The following is a 15,662-nucleotide window of genomic DNA, read 5'->3' as shown; positions in this document are numbered from 1 at the left end:
AAGTTGCCTAGTAAAGGTAAAGTTTTCCCTTGACAATAATTCTAGTCGAGTCTGACTCTGGGGGGTGGTGCTCATCTCCATTTCTAAGTCGAAGAGCCAGCATTGTCCGTAGACACCTCTAGGTCATGTGGCGGGCATGACTGCATGGAGCGCTGTTACCTTCTCGGTAAAGCAATACCTATTGATCCACTCACATTTGCATGTTTTCAAACTGCTAGGTTGGCAGAAACTGGGGCTAACAATGGGAGCTCACTCCACTCCCTGGATTCAAACCACTGACCTTCTGGTCAGCAAGTTGTGCAACATAGCGGTTTAACCCGCTGCACCACTGCAGCCCCTAAAAGTTGCCTATGATGATGAAATTCCTGAAGATCTTTTCACTTCCAAAATAGAATTGGGCTGCATTCCATCCAAGGTCTACCTTCGTTTTGAACTATTCCCCTCACCCTGTCCCCAAAGCAGCAAGGACTTCTGTGAGGCCTTTTGAGTCTTGCCATAGGTGCATATCAGCCAAGCCATAGAAATCAACTAACTCATTTTACCTCCCTCCTGAAGACAACAGATCCCTTCTAATCTCGGAAACTGAGCATGGCCAGTCTTCATTACTACTTGGATGGGACAGGCTACATTTCAGAGAAAAGAAATGACAATTTTTCTTCCATAAGAAAACCCTACTAAATTCATGGGAATGCCATATTTATTTATTTATTTATTTATTTCCCTCATTTCTATCCCGCCCTTCTCACCCGAAGGGACTCAGGGGTGGCTCACAATCTGGCAAAAATTCAATGCCAATATACAATACAAAAAGATAAAACATAAGCAATTAAAACAATTGAATAATTTAACAAAATACAATAAATACATTTAAAACCATACATTATAAAATCCTTGAAAGGGCAGGCAGTCTGAAGACACAACCAATCAAGACAGTAAATAAAAAACAACACTCAGAAAACAATGAATTCCTGACAAGAAACAATCAGGGCCGACTAACACCTCGTAACAAAAGATTCCCCCAGGCAAGAAGCAGCCCGGCTTTGAAGCTGCAAGGCCCTTCAATGCTAATCAAGCTGGCCAACTGCAACATTCACACTTGCCTCAAGCAGACAAGACCTCGTTTTTCCACCCTGGACATTCCACAGATATATAAACCGCACTTGCCTAGTTTTCAACAGACCTTACAACCTTTGAGGATGCCTGCTATAGATGTGGGCGAAACATCAGGAGAGAATGCTTCTGGAGCATGGCCATATAGCCCGGAAAACTCGCAGCAACCCAGTGATTCTGGCCATGAAACCTTCGACAACACAACCCAGGTCCCTTCCACACAGCTGAACAAAATCCCACATTTTCTGCTTTGAACTGGAATATATGGCAGTGTGGACTCAGATAATCCAGTTCAAAGCAGATATTGTGGGATTTTCTGCCTTGATCTTCTGGGATATAAGGCTGTGTGGAAGGGCCCCCATTCTGCTTTCTGCAGGAAAGCGTACGGGCCTACTGCTCCCCTCCGGCCTCTCTCTTTCTTCTCAGTCCCTTCTCGTTCCTTCAGAAGCCTCTCCTCCATCCTCCACGAGCCTTTCGACGTCGACAAGCTTCCACATTTCTTCTCTATTCCCAAACACGTCCTCAGGCAGCGGCGACAACAACAACTCTCAGCCTCCATTAGCTTGAGAGCGCCGGAAAAACAATCGGCGCATGCGCACTCCCGCCCCATCCCCTTCCTTCCGAAGGGAACCCGCACTTATTTATTTATTTGCCGGAACGGAAGTGAGGGCAGCACCCTTGGCCCTCGGCGCTTTCCGTAGTTAAGGAAGTACCAATTCCCTGCATGCTCGGAGGGGGGAGAAGGCCAAGGCGTGTGTATATTCTCACGGAGGAGTATATATTTGACCTAGATGGAGGCTTTGGCGATTCCAGAATAGAGGAAACACTATGAACTGTTGAGAGGAAAGGCGAGAGAAGGAGAAGGCCGGCTCCTTGTCGACTGCCACCCGTCCCGCCTCCCCTGCTTCGCGGTTGCGCCGGGCTGCTGGGAAGCTAGTGGGCGGGGTCAACGGGCAGCCGTGGCGGCTGGGTAATGGCAGCCCAGTGAGGAGGCTTCGGGGCGGCGAGAGAGAGAGCTAGAGAGAGACGGCGGAGTGGGGAGGGGCGGGGAGAAGACGCGGGCCCGGGCCTCTCCTGTTGCCAGGTAACCCCCGCGGGGGGAGGAGGAGGGAGGGAGGGGAGGGACCCCGCCTTCTGCCCCCCCTCACGCCCATTGCTTCCGCCTCCTCTTCCAGGGCGCCCCGTGCATTCATGCTGCTCTAGAGGCAGGCCTGGGCAAACTTGGGCCCTCCAGGTGTTTTGGACTTCAACTCTCCCCATTCCTAACAGCCTCAGGCCTCTTCCTTTTCCCCCTCAGCCGCTTAAGCGGCTGAGGGGGAAAAGGAAGAGGCCTGAGGCTGTTAGGAATGGGGAGAGTTGAAGTCCAAAACACCTGAAGGGGCCCAAGTTTGCCCAGGCCTGGCCTATAGGCTTATGCCAATCTGCTCACATATATTTCTGTATATTTCTCTTTACATTGGGTTCTGGCAAAGCTACTCCTCGGGTCTTATTTTCTGTTGAGGTTCACAGCCCATACTAATCAGACAAACAGCTAGGCACCAGAGCTCCCTTCTCAGAAGTAGGTTGGAGTGAGGATCTCACAATGAGGGACTTTCAGAGCTTAATGTATCTGTTATTTGTTATATTATTATCATCATCATTAACAACAACCACCTAACTGGAAATGTTGACCATAAAATCAATTCAACACTATAAATATTTATTTATTTATTTCTATCATTTCTACCCTCGCCCTTCTCACCTGAGGGGACTCAGGGCGGCTTACAGACTGCCAATTTATGCCGATACACCATAGTACAATAAAAAATAAACATTAAAACAGTTAAAACAATTATACAATATACAAAATTTAGAATAGTGCAAAGTGCTTATGCCATTCGTCCACCAGACCTTGTACAAAAACCTTATTCCAGACCAAGTCGAAGCCAGTAAAGACTTTTTCTTTAAACGCTTGCACGCATAGCCAGGTCTTCAGTTTCTTTCTGAATCCCAGAAGAGATAGAGCCTGCCGGATGTCGCTGGGGAGGGAGTTCCACAGCCGAGGAGCCACCACTGAGAAGGCCCTGTCTCTTATCCCCACCAGCCACACCTGCGAGGTTTGTTAATAATGGAGCCCCCAGTGGTGTAGTGGATTAAAGCCTTGTGACTTGAAGGTTGGGTTGCTGATCTGCAAGCTGCCAGGTTCGAATCCCACCCGGGGAGAGCGCGGATGAGCTCTCCCTCTATCAGCTCCATGCGGGGACATGAGAGAAGCCTCCCACAAGGATGATAAAAACATAAAAAAAAACCCATCTGGGCATCCCCTGGGCAACGTCCTTGCAGAAGGCCAATTCTTTCACACCAGAAGCGACTTGCAGTTTCTCAAGTCGCTCCTGACACGGAAATAATAATAATAATAATAATAATAATAATCATAAACTTTATTTGCACCCCACCTCACCTTCCCAAGGGACTCGGGGCAGCTCACAACATAAGTTAATACAGTAACTTATAACTATTCCATAAAATAGAATAGACTTATAATAACACATCAAGCAATATAACAACAAACAATGTAAGGCAAAACACAATTAAGCATTAATAATAATTATAAACATTAGTTAAAACACTGTCATTCCTATGAATTAAAAGGGGCCAACTACTCGAGTCGAGTGTATCCATGTAAACGGGTCTTATCCACATTACAGTGTTGGCTAATTGTTTTCAAAAGCCTGTTGAAGCAGCCATGTCTTCAAGTCCCTCCTAAATTCCATAAGAGTGGCCGCTTGTCTAATCTCCATGGGGAGGGCATTTCAGACCCAGGGAGCCACTATTGAGAAGATCCTCTCCCTCATCCCCACCAACTTCATTTGCGATGGGGGAGGACTCGAGAGGAGGACCTCCTCAGTCAACTGTAAGGCCTGGACTGGTTCATAAGGGGAGATGTGGTCGTGTAAATAGGCAATATATCTCTAGAATAGTAGCTCCCTGTGAGTATGCCACCACGGGTCAGCCCTCCCCTCCCCCCTCCCCTCCCCCCCCCCCCCCAAATGAGGCATCCAGATCTTAATATATATTAATGGTCTTCCTCTTCTTTTTCTTCTTCTTCATAAGAATATTAGTTGTTGTAGTATTTTACAATAGAGCTGTAGGGTTACCAACAACCCAACTGGAAATGTTAACCATAAAATCAGTTAGACACTAGATCTCTCTAGCATAGTAGCTCCCTATGAGCAGACCCCCAAAAAAGGAGACATCCAGATCTTAATTTATGTTAGTCGTTGACTTCTTCTTCTTCTTAGTAGTAGTATTTTACAGTAGAGCTGTAAGAATACCAACAGCCTAAATGAAAATGTTGGCCATCTAAACAACAAGAGACATCTCTTCCCCCCCCCCTCTCTCTCTAGAGCAGGCATGGGCAAAATTCGCCCCTCCGGGTATTTTGGACTTTTAATTCCCACAATTCCTAACAGCCGGTAGACCCTCCAGGTGTTTTGAACTTCAACTCACACAATTCCTAACAGCCAGGCTGTTCGGAATTGTGGGAGTTGAAGTGCAAAACATCCAAAGGGTCAAAGTTTGCCCTTGCCTGCTCGAGAGAGAGAGAGAGAGAGAGAGAGAGAGAGAGAGAGAGAGAAATGTCTTGTTTAGATGGCCAACATTTTCATGTGCAGATTATTACATAGGCAATCCTAGAATCAATTTGAGGCCAGGATGATGATTACATAAATCAGAGCACTGATGCACATTAAGGGATTTCTTTCACACACTTTGGTGGGAATTTATTTTCTACATAAATAGTCAGTGTAGATGGTCCTCTGTCCTAAAGGTGCTATAAAACCTCTTTTCCTCAACCTTATTTTCCTCAGTCTTAAAAGCACTACAAGATCCCTTTGAATACTTACGCTCCCAACGTCTTTCTGTCAGTTAGTATCAAGGTGCTACAAGATCCCTCTACATACAAACCTTGTCGGGGTCACTCATGTTTTTGTTGCTCTTTTTTTCCTCTGTGTATAGTCATGCTTGTTTCCTGCCCAAATGCTTAAAGATAATAAGTTTTGTGCACTTTCCTCTTGACATCACTGCAGATTGGGTTCAGACAAAGTTAGGCTCTGTTGAAATCAATGAAACTTCAAAGCTCATCTAGCTTAATTTGGATTCAGCCTTATGAGTCCATGCATTTATGAAAATAACTTTGATGTGTTGCATTCAAGCAGGCTCCTTGTTCTCTCTTCAGAAATCACAAGAAATCTGTAGTATACATCACTAAATGACTGGAGAAAGGCAAGGGATAATGCTGTTCAATCCACTGTTTTTGGTTTGCTCTCATTTCAGGCCATAAAATGGGATCAAAAGTGGTGTTTATAGGAATCCTGGGAGTAGAAAGTCCAACTTACTTGTGACCCCATAGTAAATGCATGCAGGTTTGTTCTCCACTGCCCTTGAACGTAGGACCAGGTTAAATGGTTTTAAGGTAGGAGGATAGATTTTGATTGAACATTACAAGGAAGTTCTTGGCATTAAGAGCTGTCCAGCACTGGAACCAATTACCTAGAGAGATGATGGGATCTATTTCTCTGAGCATCTTTAAAAAGAGACTGGACAAGCTACCTGCCAGAAATGGGCGGTTGGTTATACACCATGACTTTTGGAGCCCTTCTAGTAGTAATGATTCATTACATTATCTCAGCAAAACTATACAGTTGTTTTGCTCTTCAAAACAACTAGCTGCAATTTATTTAAAGTTTTTATCTATAGTTTAGAATCTTAAAACATTCATAACATTTGTTTAATTCAGAACTCTTTTTGCTTCAAAGAAGAAAATCTACAGAAATTATCTATAGAGACCTGAATTAAAGCCATGAACAGCTGTAGCAAACAGAGTTATTATATCACCTGTATGTATTCTAGGTCAGTGCTCCTCAAGAATTCTGGCATGGAGGACCTGCAGTTTTTTTTCCTCAGGGACTGGTATCATATGTGTGTCCATTAACTACAATCCTTCCTTCTTTCCTCCCTTTTTTTTTCTTTCTTTCTTTCTTTCTTTCTTTCTTTCTTTCTTTCTTTCTTTCTTTCTTTCTGAAAAACTCACAAAAGACCAGCATTCAGGGATTCAAAATGGCACTAGTACCTGGGCCACCACTTTGAGTAATGCTGTTCTAGGAAACCTCTTCTAGAAAGGCTCTTGGAATGATATACATACAAAAAAAATTCTGACTGCTACATATCATACGTTAGGATGTACAATAACTTTATTCCCATACACCAACTGGTAGCTGTAATAACAAAAACAAAATTATGTTTGTCACAGTACATTTAATTCTTGGTAGCACACCTTTTAGATTTTGAAATATCTCTGTGAACTGAAATTATTGCTAGACGTAAGCTGAAAATACTGTATCACTTTTGTTTTGAATGTTTTCCAAAGTCTCTTGTTGAGTAAGTGTTGCTTTCTGCTGCGGCTTTTGTATATTATTGTTTCCTTCTATTTATCATTTTAGCCTAGTTCCTCATCTAAAATATCTCTCACCGCTTAGGGAAGAAGCTGTAACTGTAACCCAAATTGTGCTTTTCTCTTTTCAATTATATATATCTCAATTTTTTTTGTTATCCTTTTGTTAGCTTTCTTCATAAGCCTATTTTTTAGATATGGTGTTCAAGCAATTATTTGAATTAAAAAATTATGTAGTGGAATCTAACCAAAAAAGCTAAATCTGGCAGTTCTCTAAAAAGCTAGTCTGCTCTGCTGTTAAATCGTTTTAGATAGCTACTTCATCAGGTTTATTAAAGTGGTTGCATACACAGTTGAATATAATTAATTAGTGACACTCTTCAGTCTTTATAAACATTTTATTCTCTAAACACCATTTTTATATTCTATACCACTATTGCACTTATTTACACACAACTCTTTGATGCTGGGAAGTGGAAACAAGTAGCAGGATAAGGTTACAAACATTATCATGTTATTCTTATTGGTTACTTATTTATCTGGCCGTTGCTGTAACCATTAATATTATTTTCCTGATTGTATATGTCTGAGTGTCTTCTGTTAATTTCTTTCTTTCCTTCTCCGCATTCTGGAAATAGCTACTTATACTGTGTTGCTCCAAAAAGTTGCAAAGAATGCTGAGTTGATTGCAGGTATAGTTAGTTACACCCTCAGGAGATTGTAATAAATAGGGCCTAAGTTAGAATTAAATACTACTGATTCCATTAGGTGCATTTCAGGTGTGACTAAATGTAAATCCACCCTGTTGTTTTTGAGACTGACATAAGTAACCATTCATCTGCCATACATTTTAAAATCCAGGTAGACCTAACAAAACCGCAGCAAACTCTTTTTTAAAAAGTTGATTATGACTGTTTCAATGGAATAGTACATACATAACCAAAGTTCCCAGTTCACCAGGATTTAAAACCAACCTTCTAATATCAAATAATTAGTTTTCAAAGAGGAGCAACAAGTGTGTATTTATCAGCTATCACCAAGCTCTTAGCTACCAGGAAGGGTGAGACAGTGTTGCCTCTAAAGGACTCATTTTTTTTAACTGAGATGCTCACTGCATTCCCTTAAATTTAATTTTTTTGAAGTTAATGTACAAACAACTATGAATAATCAGTAAATTGCCTAATGTAAAGTATTACTGTTATATGAGGGAAGTACTGTAAAACAGACTTTCAATATCAAAGATTACCAAAGAGCACCAGCAACAGTGCTGTTTGAAAGATGTACTCTATCAAATTATAAATTAGTATTTAAAGGAAAAGAGTTGAATGTTTGGGCTGTTTTTACAACTAGTATTAGTTTGATGTGGAATTAAAAGCCTGGATTTTTCTCTTTACAGATTTTAATACTAACACCCCACAATGTCCTTGAAACCACGAGTAGTTGATTTTGATGAAACATGGAGCAAGCTTCTTACAACAATTAAAGCTGTTGTGATGTTGGATTATGTAGAAAGAGCAACATGGAATGACCGCTTCTCGTATCCTTTTATTAGAAGGTAGAATGAATGAGTATACAGTCTCTAGGTATTGATTTGACATTAGCCAATAAACATATTTATATTTGCCTCTGTGTAAAGCCAGCTAAAATAAGATGTTTTTAATGATCGATTTTAACTAGCTCAATGAAAGTCAGGCCTGTTCTTTCTTCTTAATAAAACAGTTATTGGTCAAAAACACCATATACAATTGGATTTGTATTGATTGCTTTTTTAAACAATATAGGATGTGGGTTAATTGTAAAGTTTATCTTAAAAGACACTAAATTCGGTATATAGCTCTGTGGTTTTTGGTCTGTGGGTAAGACTTATCTTATTTGTCCTGGGCAAACTGAAGTCTCAGGCACACATGCTAACAGTGTAAGTGGCACATCCGGCTTCATCTGAACTACTATTCAGCTGTGTTGCAGTTCTACTGATGGACCTCAAACTGGATTATACTGAAGTCCAGTTTTTCCCAATGTTCAGACCATGACAACAGAGAGGTTGGGGAGTGCTTTGATTTAAACGGAGGGCTATTGATTTTTCTTCTATGTCCTTGTTTCAGAAGTTCTGTCACCTTTATCCCACCGACAGTTTTGCTAAATGCCTGTTTGTTGCATATTTATAATGAAGAGCTAATTGTAACCTGTATCACATGTTCATATGTATACATTGTGATTTTTTATTTCATTATGTGTTTGTCAGAATGTTGGTGGGAAAAGCAACATTTCCTTGATATGAAAATCAACCTTCCTAACCTGTAATGTAGTTTTGAAGCCTGGAACCAATTCAGGAAAAAATACTCTTTATATACACATGATTTAGAAATATTCTTCTCTTGACAATTTCTGCTTTTTTCAAATGGAACATGATTGTTTCAATCTTCATGGACAATTTAATTCAGTTTTTAATTAATACACATCCATCTCGAGACTAAGAGGAGGGTAAATATATCAGAACACTATGCCCCAGGACAGATTCAAGTTGTCTTGAAAGAAGGAATGGAAAGTCACATGATAATTTTATTTAAAGCATTGGCTCAATTTCTGTTACCTTTTGACCTTCAGATCTTCTCTCACTAAACCCCTGCAGAAATGAAATATTTCTGGCACTGCTTTGATGTGTGTCCCCAAAGAGCAGGCGTGCGATGCATCTTAAGCCTGTTACTAGAAATAATTGAATGGTTTATGACACTGTCAGGAAGTTAGTTTTGTTAATATTTTGTAGTGATGGTAATATTAAACATTTCAAAGCTTCTTTTTTTGCAGAAGGCCTTTTTAACCTAGTAAGCAATCTTTCTTTTGTTCTCTCTCTATTCTTAATTTTTAGCATCTGTTGTGAAAATGTCCACCTTTTTATGGGATTATTGGTTCACTTTTCACAAGATTGCATCGAATTCTCTTCCACATGACTAACATAACACTACACTATGGAATATGGACTCCAGTAATTCATAAAATTCAGAACCAATGTAGGCTTAATGTAAACAAAGGATAGACAACTTTCCAGCACAGGAGTTGGTAGTGCTTTCTTTGCACACACACAGCCTGCAAGGGGCCACAGTCTGCTGAAATGCATTGACTGCTGCTGAGGTTTCTATAATTGCAGTTGCTCTCTGTAGAACAAGGAATTGTCAGAGAGGCCGAGAGTCTCCCTCAAGCACAACATTTTGGAAGCATGTTTCTAGTCATGATGGTATGTGAGACAGCAAGGAGCAAAAATGGCTGAAGCATTGCATGAGTTTCATAAGCTTCAAGTTGCCCCTCATAACGTAAACATGGAAGCAAGAACAATCTCTGGAACATGTTGCTTTGCTGAATGCTTGTTTTACCTTTCCCTGCAACAGGAATATACAGCCAGGCTCTAAACCCACAGGATGAGGAACAAAGGCCTAAAGGAAATTGAAATTTGAACTGGTGTTATGTTGTAATGAAAAACACAACCTGGATCATTTTGTATTTCCAGGGAAGTCAGCTATTCTAAGTGCAGCAGTCACAAATACTGACCCTATCCTGTATCAGTGAAGTCTGGTGGTTGCCAGAAGACTGTCCCTCAAATATAGGTGCATGGCATTTCACAAGGCAACATTCCAGCCTGAAAGTATATGTTGAGATGCTGTTAAATAGGTTCAGGCTGTCTTCCTAGCCTTCTCCGATGGGGACCTTTTCAAATGGTAGTGGGTAGGGCAACACTCAATCCTCCCACCAAATTTAGGTAACGTGTCCTCCTCTATTTTGTGCCCCCTTCCTTTTAACAGCACCCTGTTAAATTCTATGTCCTGCAAATGCTGAGACCACAAAGCAAATGATAGTGATGTTTTGAAAGCTCATCATCACAGGGCAATAGAAATGTGGGTCTTACTACTTCTACATGGTAAAAAGTAATCATGTGAGTTCTTCCACTTTCAGAGGCCTTGTTCAAAGTATTATTTAAATATCTTCATTAATGATTTTTTTAAAGTTCACATTTAATTTTTAGAATGATTTGATTACAGTAGTTCTGCCACATTTGTAGAAGTTAGAGGCACAGTTTTTCCCACAAAATGGGAAAAACTTCAGATATAAATAAAAAATCAAAAACTTTATTTTTTACCTGAGAGAACACTTCTCTAGGCATTTGTAAGCCATCTAACACAAAGTTGCCTACATAATTGTGCTGCAAGACCTACAGACGTCTAAAGAAAAAAATATGTTATTGGTTCCATGTAGGGCAGCAATGTAGATGTCATTAAATGTAGCAAACCAAATTAAATCCACGAAACTCACAAATGTGGAGGCACGACCAGTGTGATTGCCAAATACTTATTCCCAGAGCAATCTGTATCCAGAAGAGAAGACCATCAGAAGCATTGTTGATGAATGCACAGAGCTCTTTGAAACTCACAATTTTAAAAAAGAAATCCTGGTAGAATTTTACTTGATTTTGACAAAATATGTTTCAGCCTTGACTTCAAACCCAGTGACATTTATGCTTTATGTGTGGCTTATCCTGAACCTCTGGGGGAGAGACTTTATATGGAAACTAAGAATTTTTTGGAAAATCATGTACGCCTTTTGCACAAGGTAACTACCAAGTGTACAAAACACACATTTTATATTTCTGTATATCATATTCTTCTTTAAGGGTTTAATGAAATAATATATTTTTATTAAATGGAAATACCAAGGAAATCCCTATGGTGTCTCCAAAACATATTGGAATCATTTTACAAAGTAGAATTTGTTACAAAATAAGTTTTTGTTATGTATAATTCACCACATTTGATTAAACATTGTGAATTACCATGTAATTATTAAGCAATAATGGAATTTGTGTGTTTTTCCCCTCACAGAGAGTTTTGGACTCTGAAGAACAAATACTGGTAATGTATCATAGATACTGGGAGGAATACAGTCGAGGGGCAGACTATATGGACTGTTTATACAGGTAAATTATGGAGATATTCAAAGTGTAATTAATGCGAAAAAGAGAAAACAGTCTAAACCTATTAGAAGACTGAAACTTGTTAAAATTTAATTTTGAGGCTGAAACTATGACTTGCCATATGTGACAAGTTTACAGCTGTCAGCAATTTTTAACTCATGACTTTACTTATAATGGTTCAATCCAGATTTAATCATACTCAGAGTACATCCATTATTACAAACAGGTCTTATGTTTTAATGAGTCATCCTAAGAGTTTTTAAAGCTAAGGAACAATACTGTATGTTTTGGGTAATACCCAGATTTACTTATGAATCATTTGCCCCAATGTTTGCAGTGACTCTGCGAAAGTATGACTAAGTCTGGATTTTCCCTAATTGCATATATACTTTCTTTCTTTTTCTAGACACATATAGAAACTTTGTGAATTGTGTGATCCTCTGTGATGCTTTCTTGTTGCATGCACAGGTTAAATATCTCTTATTTGGAAATTCAAAATACCCTACAATTGTTCACAGGGGATGCTGCTTTCTTGATGGTTTAATATACACAAACTTCGTACACAGAGCAAATGTACAGTATCTTTGTTTCATAATCTGAATTAATGTGTATAAGGTTTATCTTCAAGCTATGTGTATCAGTTGTACTGTATATATCTGTGAGACCAGTATCCACAGTTTGAACTACTCACATCTGACAAAATGTGCCTTCTCTAGGAATTTTCTAGGTCCTCTGTGGTGACATCCAGCTAAAGTCATTCATTTTAATATTGTTTGTTTTTATTCAGTTTCCTGTTTCCATAATAAGTTCTGGGACATACCGTCCATGGATACAGGGGTCATACAGTATATGAAACATAAACAAACTTTTGTTTAAACTTGGGCTCCATCTCCAATATAATTTCATTATGTATATGCAGATGTTCCAGAATCTGGATTTTTTTTTAAAAATCTTCTGATCCCAAGCTTTTCAGATGAAGGATGTTCAGCCTATATAAGTGAAAATTTGATCCAATATAAACGTCTTGGGTTTCTAATATGTAGAACACCTGTTAAATTGGCCTTAGTGTTCTGCATCATTTATTTAATGTAACAACTGCATTTGAATAAATATTAACCATGCGCCCTGAAGAATTAATCTAAAAGAAATTGTTTCCCTACTTTTGGTGAGAGGATTTTGTTTTCTATGTAGATTAGTTGACTTATGGCAGGGGGGGGGGGTCAATTGGAGCAGGACCAAAACTAGATTAGAAGAAGGGTCTCTTTTACATGTATCAGAACCTCAGCAGGCAATTATGAAAAAACATGCTATAGACTCTCAGTTAACTGACACGCACGGAGATTGATGGATGCTGGATAAATGTAGTTTCTCGTTGCTTAAGAGTTACTATCAAAAAATAGGCTTGACTAATACTCTATCCCGTACCAGAAACTCTGAACTGACTCCTCATAATATTGGTATAAATCAGTTAAAGACAAATAAAGACAAACTTAATGTAACACAGTTTTATTGCATTATGTATACATTTCATTTTTATTTAAAGTATTATTTTTAATATATTTATATTGCTCATTGCGTCAGGGTTTTGGTTGCTTTTATTTCTGGTTAACTGAGAGTCTACTGTAGTATTTTGTGCTTTTTAGACCCAAGCTTTTTAGAACAGGTCTTAAATGCATGAGCAAATTGTAAATGAAAAGGTAAAAATATCATCATATAATTATAATGCAGTTTAAAATTTTATGAAACAATTTGAAATGCAACAAGTAACTTTACAAAGTAGTTTGTAGAATAAATGTTTGTGAGATACAAAAATGTGTGTAAGAGACAAAAGAGAAAAACATTATTTCCACTCTGTGGTAAAGCTCCAAATTGCAACATTATTGTGTGAAAAGAGTTACAAAATAATGAAAGAAACAAAATACAAAATAACCTACTGCCTAACCCAAAACATTTGTACTTCATTCTGCTTGCTTTAATATTCCAAAGCCAATGAGGCAAATGAGAGAAGGGTTTTTTCATTTTTTAAAATAATGTAATTGTGAGTTTTGCAATGAAGGATAATGCAGGCTCTGTGTAGCCTTCCTACTGAACGAGCATTTTTCAATGTGTTTCCCAAAGGATGCATTTGAAGATGCCCCTTACGACCAATAATGTCTTATTATATCCAGTAATGGCAAAGAAATTTATCATTTGCATTTATAAATGTAAGCTTCAGCTTGCATGATGTCTAGACCTTGGTCAGTCCTTTCCTTGTTTGCAGCACTCCTGGATTTAGTCCTAAAATAATACTTTTTTAATCTGAGAGAATACCTCCCTGTGTGTTAATTTCTTCTAGAATCACACTGGAGGACCTAGAGATTTCTAAAAACAACATTTTAATTAAATCTACAGAAATAAAAAAATGAAAATGTTTATAACCTTTTCCTTCTACCTTCAGCTGGCCTGGGAATATTGTTGACCCTTGTGATTTGTTGCTTGGTTTTAATGCCAGAATCCATCTCTATTTCTCAAGAAACCACCCTGAGTCCCCCTGGGGAGAGAGGGCAGGATAGAAATAAAGTATTATCATCATCATCATCATCTCACCCCACCACTCCAGGTTACCTCATCCCAGGGACTGCACATAATTGACACATATCTTGGCCACTTTGACTTCCGTTATCAGGTTGACCTACTCAGGCAACTTCTTCTCTTCTCCTGAAAATGAGCCTGGGTGATTCTAGTGCTCAGCACCCATTTGCATGAAAGAGGATGGCCACATATGAACTGCCTCTTGATTGCCACATATGAACTGTTCCAATCATGCATTTTGATAGTTCCTAGGCACTCATCCACATTTCCATGGCCCTGCCTTCTCTTGAACGGTATCCCTTGACACAACAGAAGAGAAGCAAAAAGAAGACAGCAGTGAGGACCATTAAGCATCATCGCCAACCCAGCTCTTGTTCACTGTTGGAAGGGGCAAAGATGTCACAGAAAATTAGTCCTGTGGGTTGGTGGTTCCTCACCCCAATTAAAAATCGTAGTCAGCACTAATCTCAGTTAGGCTTCATATACAATAGCTGAGGTTGGTTAAAACTTGAAGCAAAAACTTCTGGTCTCACAGTTGTACTAGCAGATCAAATTGGAGAGGGAGTTCATAAACCTATACTTCATGTAATGTAACCAGTGTTCAGCATTGTGGCTGTGTTTTATGTCTGCTGACATGATTTACTTTCTCTTAATCCAGTGGTTCTCAACCTGGGGTCCCCAGGCCTACAACTCCCAGAAATCCTAACAGCTGGTAAATTGGCTAGGATTTCTGGGAGCTGTGGGCCAAAAACATCTGGGGACTCCAGGTTGAGAACCACTGTCTTAATCCAAATGTGAATTGTAGCTTTACTGATGTAGACAAGTTCTGGAAAGCATCTGAATAGAAATAATTTATGTTTTTGTAGATACCTCAATACCCAGTTTATTAAAAAGAACAAATTGACTGAAGCTGATCTCCAGTATGGTTATGGTGGTGTTGATATGAGTGAACCACTGATGGAGATTGGAGAGGTATGTACTTAGCAGAAGGACTTTCAAGAGATAAAGATGAAGTTCATGTAAAAGTAGCCTGCTATTAAAACTATGGTATATCTATCTTTTAAGAGCAGCGTTAACCCATCCTATTGTGTTAGTATAATAATAGGTTTTTTTCTATATGTTTCCTACTGCCATTTTAGGGGACTTTTATGGATACGTTCAGGCTGTTTTGTATAATTAGCATTAATGTGGTAGTAGATTAACAGTATTTACTACGTGTTCCTTATTTAATTTGTGATGTTATGTATTTTAAAGATATGGCAATCCTACTTGCCATCAATACAGTTGAGCAACTTTTTAAAAACTAAATAAGTTAATAATTTGTATCTGACTTGTTTCTGTTCCACTTTGTCATGACAGCTAGCACTTGATATGTGGAGGAGATTAATGATTGAGCCCTTACAGGCCATCCTCATTCGAATGCTCCTCCGTGAAATCAAAAAGTGAGTACATTCTTTGAGACATTATTGAGATTGGGGAGGGGGTTGTGTGTGTCTGTGTATAGCCACAACTAATGTAAGAGTTATGCATGCCTGATTTAAGATGCCATTGTGTGTAAGGCTGTTCTGACTTGTGAGTTCATAAAGAAAA

General features: G+C 39.1%; 1 protein-coding gene across 3 annotated transcripts in view; it reads left to right on the top strand.

The window, feature by feature from the left end:
• The first annotated feature begins 1,886 nt into the window (after positions 1-1,886).
• Positions 1,887-15,662, top strand: part of cul2 (cullin 2) — a 38,518-nt gene continuing 24,742 nt past the window's right edge. Inside the window, exons 1-6 of one of the 3 annotated variants that reach the window (XM_062957144.1) lie at positions 1,887-2,194; positions 7,938-8,078; positions 11,038-11,140; positions 11,410-11,504; positions 14,939-15,044; positions 15,432-15,514. In XM_062957144.1, the coding sequence (XP_062813214.1) occupies positions 7,960-8,078; positions 11,038-11,140; positions 11,410-11,504; positions 14,939-15,044; positions 15,432-15,514 (506 nt within the window). In that variant the 5' untranslated portion in view covers positions 1,887-2,194; positions 7,938-7,959. Of the gene's footprint in view, positions 2,195-6,051; positions 6,070-7,937; positions 8,079-11,037; positions 11,141-11,409; positions 11,505-14,938; positions 15,045-15,431; positions 15,515-15,662 lie in introns of those variants that run through there. The other 2 variants (XM_062957145.1, XM_008112332.3) reach the window with 2 other exon arrangements.

Source organism: Anolis carolinensis, chromosome 6, assembly GCF_035594765.1.
Source record: "Anolis carolinensis isolate JA03-04 chromosome 6, rAnoCar3.1.pri, whole genome shotgun sequence".
NCBI lineage: Eukaryota > Metazoa > Chordata > Lepidosauria > Squamata > Dactyloidae > Anolis > Anolis carolinensis.
This window is presented reverse-complemented; position numbering and strand designations above follow the sequence as displayed.